The 11,418-nt window shown below is 33.1% G+C and overlaps 3 protein-coding genes across 3 annotated transcripts; 1 reads left to right on the top strand and 2 right to left on the bottom strand.

The window, feature by feature from the left end:
• Window positions 1-1,855, bottom strand: TRIADDRAFT_28806 (uncharacterized protein; the record flags this gene model as incomplete). Its single annotated transcript, XM_002115004.1, has 8 exons — window positions 1-96; window positions 375-498; window positions 656-723; window positions 868-916; window positions 1,013-1,143; window positions 1,273-1,350; window positions 1,549-1,689; window positions 1,772-1,855. The coding sequence occupies 8 exons, from the start codon at window positions 1,853-1,855 to the stop codon at window positions 1-3; spliced, it is 771 nt and encodes a 256-aa protein (XP_002115040.1).
• A 670-nt stretch (window positions 1,856-2,525) lies between these two features.
• Window positions 2,526-8,170, top strand: TRIADDRAFT_59144 (uncharacterized protein; the record flags this gene model as incomplete). Its single annotated transcript, XM_002115167.1, has 16 exons — window positions 2,526-2,775; window positions 2,879-3,002; window positions 3,615-3,719; window positions 3,834-3,957; window positions 4,047-4,123; window positions 4,510-4,681; window positions 5,337-5,447; window positions 5,588-5,660; window positions 5,751-5,850; window positions 5,945-5,999; window positions 6,161-6,235; window positions 6,338-6,400; window positions 7,153-7,184; window positions 7,278-7,326; window positions 7,873-7,950; window positions 8,003-8,170. The coding sequence occupies 16 exons, from the start codon at window positions 2,526-2,528 to the stop codon at window positions 8,168-8,170; spliced, it is 1,656 nt and encodes a 551-aa protein (XP_002115203.1).
• Window positions 8,171-8,889: 719 nt separating this feature from the next.
• On the bottom strand, window positions 8,890-10,412 carry TRIADDRAFT_36348 (uncharacterized protein). Its single transcript, XM_002115003.1, has 6 exons — window positions 10,336-10,412; window positions 9,659-9,747; window positions 9,525-9,579; window positions 9,272-9,378; window positions 9,099-9,175; window positions 8,890-9,024 (listed from the first exon to the last, which is right to left on the bottom strand). The coding sequence occupies exons 1-6, from the start codon at window positions 10,393-10,395 to the stop codon at window positions 8,957-8,959; spliced, it is 456 nt and encodes a 151-aa protein (XP_002115039.1). The 5' UTR covers window positions 10,396-10,412; the 3' UTR covers window positions 8,890-8,956.
• Between the last annotated feature and the right edge of the window lie 1,006 nt (window positions 10,413-11,418).

Here is an 11,418-nt window from a genome sequence, read left to right as displayed (position 1 = left end):
CTAACCATTTTCAAACTGCAAGAATGGATGACACAATAAATCTGGCCATTTAAGGCGAAGTCCGGCATCTTTCTGCAATAAACCTTGTAAAAAGTCCTATTTTATAGTTAATAAATAAAGTATTACCCAAAGAATAACAATTTATAACGATAAGATTTTTAAAACCAATCAATATCGCTGCCCTAAGATACAATAGACATCACTTACTTTTAATTCATGGCTTATCCTATCCGGAAATTGAATCTTATCCTTATAAGATCGGTAATAACAGTTAATGTATATAGAAGTATCTAACTAGCTGATCATTCTGACACATGGATTACATTTTAAAAGGAAAATAACAAGTAGTCGACTAAGACTGCAATCTGTTACACAGTAGTTATTCTGTGCATCGCATTTAAGTCTACCTTCACAATCTTACTAACTAACTGAAATATACTGTTAGTATAAAATGGCGGTTCACCCTTGTGTAATTCATATAAGATACACCCTAATGACCTAACAAGATAGAAATAATTATAAATTTATGTTTTAATCGAATAGTTTAGTGCTTCAATGTGATGTAAAAACTGTGCATGATTATTAGATCATTCTAGGCTTCATCATTCCTAGTTTTATCACATTTTTATTTACAACAATATTGCATCCTGATTACCATAAATCGGTCTTATAATCGTACGGTTTCTCTTCTACTAATTCGGGAGACATATACAATGGTGTACCCTTTATTGCGATGAATTGTTTATGATGATGATTAATTGTAGAAATGATCAATAAGTATACTCCTATATCGTATATTTTGTATTACCATATCAAACGTTCATTCTACAGTATCATCCTACTGAAAATTATTGTACCATTTCATACCTTTATGGACGTCAAAACGAATGTATTAATACTCATAGCACGAGCGAATCTGAAAATTTATTAGTGAGAATTAGTAAAAGTTACTATCAGTAATAACATAAAAATACTTGGATTATAAATACTCGTATAAACGAATATCTCTAACCCGAAGTCGCACAGCTTAATGATTCCATTCTTGCAAAGTAAAATATTTTGAGGTTTGATATCGCGATGCAATATACGATTGGAATGCAGATAATATAATGCAGATACCAACTGCTTAGCGATAGTACGAATCTGTTTCATTTTATTCGTTACATAATAGTCAGGTAGAACAGTGAATTGAATACATTAAGAGTATACATATAATTTGTAAATTTTTACTCATAACAGTAACACAGGAATCGACACTTTCAAATATTTAACCTGATCTTCCATTAGACGATTATCATCTTCTAGAATTTGAAAGAGCTCACCATCAGCATATTCTGTCACAACACATATCTGTAGACATTTAAGAACTTCAGCATGAAACTTAAAAAAGTACGCATACATCATAATTACAGCCCACTTCCAATGTAGTTTAAAATAAACATTAAAAGAATCCTGTACATTTTGTGAATTAATTAATTATAATTGTTGTAGTATTTTATTATCTACGAATGTCCATATCTTTAATATATCCACAGTAACATCAATTACCTCCTTATTCGTTTCAAAGGAATCTAGTAAGGCAATAATGTTGTTATGCGATAGATTTCGCATTATCTCTATTTCGCGTCGTAAATTCATCAGTTCCTTAGTACTGCGTCCAATCTTAGGAATAAATTTCATTGCGACCACCTTGTATATTAAATTATAATTACAATTAAACGATAGGAATTCCCTAATAATAACATTTACATTTACTACCGTAAATTTTTACCTGACCGGTGTATTTTTTACGTCCTTTAAAGACTTTACCGAACGAGCCCTCCCCTATGATACCAAGAACATGATAATCGTCCATCGCCTAAATCTAGAGTGGACTATTCATTGCAATAAAAAAAATTAAATTTAAAGCTATTGTTGTAGTTACAATATGCGGTGTGCGACTATGTACGTATAGTAATATACGATTTTAGGCGCATACCGATAAATAATAATTTTAATTTTAATTTATCTATCTATTTATTATAGTGCTATTTACGCGCATGTACCAGACCAGTGGTCTTTGGTATACTGTACAGCCAACAAAGTGCTACAATAAAACAAATCGGTAGTTTGACTTAGCTCGAACCTGAATATCTGGATAAATTTCCTCGAATAAACTGACTCGAACCAAATGAAATGCGAACCAACCAGATCTTGACTTTAAATGAGTACTGTATAGCAGAAGATACTGTACTGTACTTAATTAATTGAAGTTGAAATGATAGTGAAATAGTTATTCACCCGTACACCAACGATGCACAGTCCTTAGAGCTCCGCACTTTCAGCGATTGATACTGTACTGTACTGTACGTTTGATACAGTGTACAGTACTGTACAGTACTATACTGTACAGTACAGTACAGTACTGTACGTGCAGTACAGTACATTAGAAAGATGGGAAAATGATACAGTACTGTACAACATACTGTACTGTTTGTGTTTGTGTTTGTGTTAATAACAAACGAGACAAATTACCGATCCTCAAAATGTCTAGTCCATCTCATGCAAGTGATTTTCATCCAATTTATGATGAAGACCATGACTTATCGGTGGCCACACCGGACGATCCTGTTCGATTGATTGAGAGAAGAAACATATTAAGTTTGTCTAAACTAAGTATTAAATCACTTATTGATGCTTCCCTAAGGATAGGCAGACACCTGGAGAACCCTGATTTTCCACCGCTACTTGAGTTATTTGTAGCGTTGGAATTACTTTTGCGACACGGCTTGAAAGGTTTGCTAGAATTTCTAAACACTGCATAAAGAGTTTTTGTAATTTATTGTTATAAATAATACTCCATGCTATTTTACTCGAATTCATGCTGTATTAACATAAGGTAAACGAATGATTCTTGGTCGTCGTAAGGAACCTTGGGATATAATCGAGGCCTACTGTAAGATTGCTTGTGATGAAGAACTAAATCAAAGCATTCGTAGTTGTAGAAGCCTACCAAGTGTTAGGTATGCAACTAGGATTGTATCGTTTGCTTAATGTTAATTGTCAGCCCTATGTGCCCTTAACGCTAGCTTTCCATAACATTAGTTACTTTATTTTAACTTAGATAACCATTTGTTGATATCGGCCACTTACTAATTGTATTAAGGGTTAAATGATAATTTCGTCCTAAAATCGTGTATCAGATATGTAAAATAAACGCTATTACTATATTATCGTCGTGCAGTAAACACCGCTATTACATATGTTGATATCAGAAAGATTTATCGAGATTCGAAGATATAGCGCTATAAATAAATAGGGAATATAACTAAGTCCTTTATCTGCATGAAAAGCGATATTTTTATAGAGGCTACTGAAAGAGCTCAAAGGCAACTGTTTAATTCTTCGCAGCATTTTACTAATTAATCAACGTATAATTCACACAAATACTGCGATTTTGCTAATCATACGCGGTACAGTCTTATAGTATCAAGTTTATTGATGTTATCGACTGTGTGGACGTTTAATTATTTAAAAATCATCGAGACGAATCGGACAAAAGATGTTATAAATAGTTCCTCATCATTTTAAACTATCTATTTCACACACGTATGCCAAACATTTCCTATATTCAGATCGAATGTAGGTCGATGGCGAGCTTGGCTTAGAATTGCTTTAATGCAGAAAAAATTATCAACTTACTTCTTAAAAATTATCAATTGTAGAGATAATTTCTTAAGGTAAGCCATAAGCGCCTTCAAAATTTATATCATAGACAGATGTCTTTTGTCCTTGCTTCTTCTTCAATACTCTATAAAAATTACTTAGTGTTATATCGATTGCAAATTATTCAGCGAATTTTATGAAAGCTATGCGACCCTGATGCATGAAGAAAGTTCTGTCATTGCTGGCTTATTGATTGGCCTGAACGTAATTGATATTAATATCCCAATGAAAGGCATTAACTTAGACACACAGGTTAAACTTAGCTATCGATAGTTACGATTCCGTTAAGAAATGCCAGCAATAAATTGGCAAAACCCGTGATATAAGTTTTATTATTCTAGCCCTTAGTTATTAATTTATCCATGTATTTCAAAGATGAAAATGCTGTAGGATATGAAGGTAGTGAAGATAATAACAGGTAAAACTAGAATTCGAACACTACAATTGTAATGTAATTAATCGATCGCCAAAACTTTGTTAAACACATTAATGCTACCGGATACAATGACTAAAGAGCCTTATTTTGTCAAAAATCATTACACCTTACTTAGTTGATTGCTTCTCATAGGGAAAACACCGACTATGATGCAATTCTTGATCAAAAGTGTTACTTAGAAGAATTAAATGGGAATTTAAAGTTCGCTTAATATAGATTTTTTGCTATAAATTTGAAAATATTATTTGTTGCTTTTTCAACTACGTAAACTTACCGCTAAACTTGAAAGATTTCGTAAAGTATTACTATCGATGTGCAAATATTCCGAATGATTTGTTATGCATGCCAATTCTTTTCCTGTACTGTAGATCAACTATCACAACGCTTACGAAGAAACTAGATTCTTCAAATCAGTTAACAACGCAAATGAGCAACAATTTAACCATAGCTTTAGCAAAGGGCCAATGTGAGAAAGAACAAAATGAAAAATTGAAGAATATAATATCAAATCTCAACAAAGATTTCCAGCAGGCTTCTATGGTAATTTAACCGGTTAATGATGTCATTTCCATATCTACCACATGAATTTAATGTGTATTTCTGTAGTTCCGAGAACAGTCCTATTAATCGGAAATTAATCACCTTTATCTTCAGAAGCATGAATTGGACCTTGCTGCTGAGAGAAAATCCGCTAATGAAAGAAAGTATATGCAGATTCTTTAGTCTTATCCTTAAAATCTGTAACAGAATCTTAAATTGCCGAATCGTTCTATTTTTAGAACTAGTCTAGAAGAACTATACGCGAAACTGCAAAAGTCTGTAGAAAATGAAAAGGAATTACGAAATGTAATACAATACGCGATTAATTAAAATTCCATAAAAGTGCGATGATCAGTGTGTGCTTGACTTATTTTAAAACTCTTAAGTATATTTCTTTTGGCTTTAGCAAGCAGAAGAAAAAGTACGCGACCTGTTAAAAACTAAAGAAGAAACCAGTGTAATAAGACTGAGTACATGTTGCATTTTATATTGCTTTGCGTAGTATTTGTAGATAAGTAGCAATAGCGTATCGTTGGTTTAAGAATATAATAATGTAAATGATTTGTTATTGTTAATGAGGGGCTGCATGCTGGTCACTTTATCATGATTATCCTTTTCATCAGTCATATCTCCATACTCTATGCTTATTGTACAGTCTTCTCTAAAAGCAGCATGGCAAAGTATCCATGAAAAAGATGACACAATAAGCGCTTTGAGACAACAGCTCGGTGATGTTAAGCAACTGCTAATTGAATGGCAGAGCAAGGTATATATAGAACGAAGATTTATATCTTTGAAAGTACTGTCCCTCCAAAGTAGAGTTAAGATTGACAACCACGTTTAAATCCGCAACCATTTAGTTAATTATTGATCTTAAGATAGAACAAATTTTGTACCTACTACCAGGATACCAATTCCTCGAGCAAGTCCAATCTAGATCTGATTGACACACTGCAAAGGAGATGTGATGAAAAAGATGGTATAATACGGGACCTACGATTAACGTAAACAATTACATTCGTATCGTTTTAAGCTATTGTAATTAGCATTGTAGTATTATCTAAAACAGAAGTTCTTAATAGCAAAGAAGCGAATGGTATTGAATTAGAAAAACACACAAAAGCCTCGGAGCAACTAAAATTTCGTCTACAACTGATGGAAGAACAATGGTTCGGTTATACTACGCATAATTTACAAAATTGATTCAATTTTTAAACTATTTATATTCGAAGCAATTGACTTATTGCTTGCTACATCTGTTAGCTCAAGCTTGCAATCAGAACTAACTCAGCAGTTGCAGGAGAGAAATGATATTCAGGTATAGTGTACTACAGAATTATTCGTGGTACAAAAGTTTACAGCTTCACTGTCACTCCATATAAATCATCTATATTTTCTTGCTTTGAATTAGCTAAATTCATAAATTTTTCAAGTAGCTTTTTGCAAAAATAATTTATCTAAATGGATTTAATTTAAAAGGCAACCCTTGCCGATTTGCAGAAAGAAAACGAAATTCTGCGTGACAGTCAACGGAAACTAAACAAAGATAAATCTGTGCGTTTTAACGGTTCAAATACCATAGATATTTAATTAGTCACCACGATTATGTTCTTAATCAGATTTCCGACTTTCTTCAAAATTACGAACTCTTATTAGAAAATGAATGAACTAGAACAAAAATGTAAGGAATTACAAAAGAATTACGAAGAGCGTGAGCTCGTAAGTAAACTGGTAAAAATTATACCAGCAAAACGTATATGTAACCATGAGTATCTGTTGTAATTGCACGAACCGTAGGTATTCATTTCACTCTTTAGTAATTCTTTCTTTCTTATGTCATTCTCACACCCTCTAAGGAATGATCTTGATATAATCAGACAAGTACAGTTACAGCAACATCATCAATACGGATGTGCAAACATGTAAAATAGTGCTCTTAATTCAATTCTCTATATTCTCGGTTGTTTCTCAAAGTCTCAGCTAAACGTTTTAAAATATACTAAATATTGCCATCAGAATACTAGGCACTCATGTAGTTAGACGGTAGAGCCAGCAAATAAAATCATTCAGCTAAGCCGTAACCATGACTAATGCCGATAATACTATAGTATGTACAATCACTTGACCGTAAAAAATGTTTCATGAATTATGCAATAATTAACATATTATTTATAAGAAAAGCCTTTCAAAACAAATTAAGTTTATTTAAAATTAAGTGCTATACAATATGACTTGTACTATGATATTCTATAAGCATTTAAATACGTAATTATATACATTGTAGTATACCCCGTACTATATTGATAGGTCTTACGCGATTTCTTTAGTAATAAAACCAATCAAAGCAGAAATTATTATGATTACGTCATTCTTTAAATAATGCAGACGTACGTCTAGATTAATGTTTGAGTAGATTATCTGCTACTATATAATTTAAATCAATCCAATTCACTCTTCATAATTAAAACCAGGCCCTAATAGAAATGGGAGAACATTTAAGCAAGTAAGTATTTATGGCGGCGCATCTTATACTACTCGTATTTAAAATTTGTTTCGCTATCGCTTATTCGCATTTTCTTTTCAAATTCTTTTTAAGAGCACACTTAAAAGCCTCAGACTATAAAGAAGTATCAAAAGCATTTTCGGTAAGGAGCGCCTAAGAAGTACGCTTCTCAGATGAAATAGCGTAACTCTGTCACAAATACTGTGATTTATTATATTTTGTGCACGAGATTAAAATCTTATAATACTTATAAACGACACCGTCAAATTCTACAATTAGACTGAATATCATATTACAATATACGCACAAAGCACTGAGGTATTTCTCAACGAGATCTACAGTCCGTTTCACTGAGTGTTAGAGCTAAAATACGAGCTGTAACCTTCGCATTATCTTCAATAAATTAGAAACTATATATTGTAGGATAAAGCTACTACAGTCTACAGATAAGTTGGAAATCGTCCTTTATTTGCATCTAAATTTATTTTTATGCCTTAGAGTACAAATATGCCTGTTTGTCATTCAAACAGATAAATAGCGACTTTCAGGGAGATACTCCGCATTTGTAAATCATGGTGTAAATCATTACGAACGTCACTTTGTACTTAAAGAGTCAATACTCTGTAATGTTATAATCTTCAGTATTAAGGTTAACGGGAGGCATATTACTACCATATTTGCGGTCTAGGAAAGCGTCTGGATTGACGATAAAGCAATCTCTGATTGTCAGCAATGTAAAAAATCCTTTAGTGTTTCAAGGAGAAAGGTAAGCCTAAACGTTAGAAAAGCACAGGGCCGAAATCTATTTTCTAAATTAGATGTATCTTCAATCACAGCACCATTGCCGTCACTGTGGTGGAGTTTTTTGTGGAAATTGTTCTGATAATAATATGCCGCTACCATCGTCTGCGAAGCCAGTTCGCGTATGCGACGCCTGTTACACGTTTTTACTGACGCGATATAATGCCTCAGCAAAACGAGAATAAAATCAAATTGGCACATCAACCAGAAAGCCTGATTGCTCTTGCTAAGTTCCAAGACTCATGGAATTGGTAATTACTGTACCAGCAGCAATTTCACTATAAAAACATGACTCAATTCTGTATGGTACTTAAAATGTTTTGCAACAATATAAGAAAATGATTGGTCTGTTCTTTGACAAGTATTAATAATAAATGTACTTTAGCTAGAACAGCAGTAAGTTCCTTACAATCATACAGTATTATACCATATTAGACATACTCCATGCAATAAAACAGTAAATTTCCTTTTAAATTTCTGAAAATGTGCTTTATGATTAAACTTGTACTTGACAACCAGCTGATCACTAAATATCTCAAATGGTACAAATACTTGCCAAACAGCGATTTCTACGTTCAAAAGATCGTAAAATTTCATGATGTAACTATAGTATTTTATATATCAAAAATAACAAATAAATGTACTAATACTACGCTAAACCTGTACGATAAATATACCCAAATAATATTTGAAATACCTAATAGTAACACGAAATATACATATAGATATAATAAAATTAATCCCTGCGAAGCGGTAAAGGGGACTAGTTGTATCTAATCAAAGCCTTGTATCAAGTTTCTTTGCTGAATTTATACTAAAATTTCATCAAAAACATCCATATCCCAAATTACAGTAATTAGTACATGAGCATAGCAAGAACTCAGAATCAATTGCCAGTAGTTATCATTGAAATAGTTTCATCGTCTTTATTGCAAATAATACTGTGTTATTACTTTACAGAAATTACTACATTAGAGACGACGACCTCGCCGACCACCTTTCCTCCTCGTACTATCTGACGGAATAGGAGTTACATCCTCTATAAATCAATAAAATATTAAAATTAATAGGAATATTTACAAAAAATAAAGAATATGCCATAAATGGCAGTACCAATCCGTCCAATCTTCATTCCTGATCTAGCAAGAGCTCGCAAAGCAGATTGAGCTCCTGGTCCAGGAGTCTTTGACCTAGACCACAGATGGAACAATTTATACATATTTCTATTTGCTATTATAAATATCTATATGCTGCAGTCAGATTAACGGATTACTATGCTAACTTACTTATTGCCTCCAGGTGCTCTAAGTTTAATATGAAGGGCAGTCACACCTACTTCCTTACATTTGGCAGCAACATCCTGTGCAGCCAACATAGCTGCATAAGGCGATGCCTATTGAAAATAAAACTTTATTAATGCTTGTACTCATCCACTTTATAAATTCCTTCGAACAATTCAGTAATAATTAATCAATAAAAATGCTTGAGTACGAGTACCTATTTCGGCGTTCATTGTAACATACTTTACTGTATATTTACCTCATCTCGATCTGCCTTGACCTTCATACCTCCTGTTACCCGAGATATCGTTTCCCTGAAGTAAGTATACTTCAGTCAATGAAATGTAACAAACCAATACACCAATAGACGATATTAACACATAATCAAATTACCTTCCTGACAAGTCTGTAACATGGACGAAGGTGTCATTAAACGAGGCAAATATATGTGCAACTCCAAATACGTTTTCTCCTTCAGGAACCTAAAATTGTAATAATTATTTATAATTACTTCGGCTTGTAGTAAGTAATATTTTACAGATAGATCAGAAAAGAGAACAATGTCAGTAAGCACCGATCAGTAAAATTCGTAAAGTTAATCGCAACTCTTGTTGCCAATTGAAGTAAATTGTATAATATCACGTTAACATCGCTACTAATCAAATTTTTGATGATTGCAGCATCGTCCTATTTTTTGGCCACCAATAACTAGCACAATACCAGTGTAGCCATTTACTTCAGAATTATATTATTAAAATAGCCGTTAAATATGTTTTTTGTTCATGAACCACTACACAGAAACGCATATCATGTAAATCAGAGTTGCAAAATTTAAGCACGGAACTTGGCAAATAAAAGCAAATAGAGGTAAAAGTAGCACCTTTTCTCTATGTCTCTCAACTAACGCAGACTGAAAGCATAAACTATTTCTCTTCACTGAGAGGGATTGTAATTGAACAATGTATAATATTTATATATGAATACATACGCGTACATCAGTAAAATTTTAAAATTTCTGTTACAAAACGACGTTTACATAATAGCATACGAAGGCTGCGAAAGTACAGTACCTGAGGGCCAAGTTGGACATTCTCTTCCTTTTGAACTTTACCTTTACGAGAGGGGGCCATGTTTCTCTTTTCTACCTAGACATAAAATTTTCAAAAGGATACTTTACTATGCTGTCCTCAAATAAATTCTAATTTTTACTATCTAGGATTAGATAGCCCTCATCATCAAGCATTAAAAGACGAAATCGTAACGTAAATCGCAGAGATTGTGCAAGAGCACATAGACAATCCGCATATATTATCTTATAAGTACTAAACTTGCAGACATAAAGTTATAAAGTACAAACACATCATGTAAAAGAACTACACTATGCGAACTGTTTCAACACACTTGACAAATATCATAAAAATACGATAAAATATCCGGTAAAACATATCCTTTTCGCATACAATCAATCGAAATTCATATAAATTAGCAAAAACCAGTAATTCTCTCAAATAATCAGCCTTAAATAAGGACGGATGCAGTCAGATATCTAATCGATAGCGGGTAGCTGTACCTCACCTTGATAAAATTTTGTCAGAGACCTTGGAAACAAGCTTGCAAGGTAGAAAATACTCGCGCTCGAAGCTGTGCAGTTACTTGGAATACGTAGTACAGTACTGTACACTGTACAGTATGGACTGTAAAAACATATTCGTACAGTATGGATCACACGTGCACTTCCTGTCGAGTTCTACTGTACAGTACTGTATTGGTAGATACCGTACTTTACTGTACTTTACAGTACAGTACACTGTATTGTACACTGTATTGTACACTGTACAGTACAGTACTGTACAGTATGTACAGTACATACTGTACAAGGTACTGTACTGTACAGTACAGTACTGTACAACGATTAAGTTTGCAATGAAGTGGGTAATGGACCTGCTTGCGTTCAGAAATATTTCTACGATCTTGATGAACAAATTCGATTTCGACTTGAGCGACAGGGAGTCAGACCTTCGGAAGAAGCAATCGAAATAGACATTTATCTACGTTTAATGACTATGCTCGATAACGCTCCACAAATAGACTGTATACAGTACATAAAACACATTCATGAAATAAAAGCATCACTCAGCTTACAAATGGAGCGA

This window comes from Trichoplax adhaerens, genomic scaffold (genome assembly GCF_000150275.1).
Source record: "Trichoplax adhaerens TRIADscaffold_9 genomic scaffold, whole genome shotgun sequence".
Taxonomy (NCBI): Eukaryota; Metazoa; Placozoa; class Uniplacotomia; order Trichoplacea; family Trichoplacidae; genus Trichoplax; species Trichoplax adhaerens.
Note: the sequence above shows the minus strand (reverse complement) of the source record. Positions and strands in the feature narration are given on the sequence as shown.

Coding starts and splice junctions, on each gene's coding strand:
- TRIADDRAFT_36348 (XM_002115003.1), bottom strand. CDS start 10,395: ATGGCCCCCTCTCGTAAAGGTAAAGTTCAAAAGGAAGAGAATGTCCAA. Junction 9,580..9,658: donor GTTACAGACTTGTCAGGAAG/GTAATTTGATTA, acceptor TACTTACTTCAG/GGAAACGATATCTCGGGTAA. Junction 9,025..9,098: donor AATGAAGATTGGACGGATTG/GTACTGCCATTT, acceptor ATTGATTTATAG/AGGATGTAACTCCTATTCCG.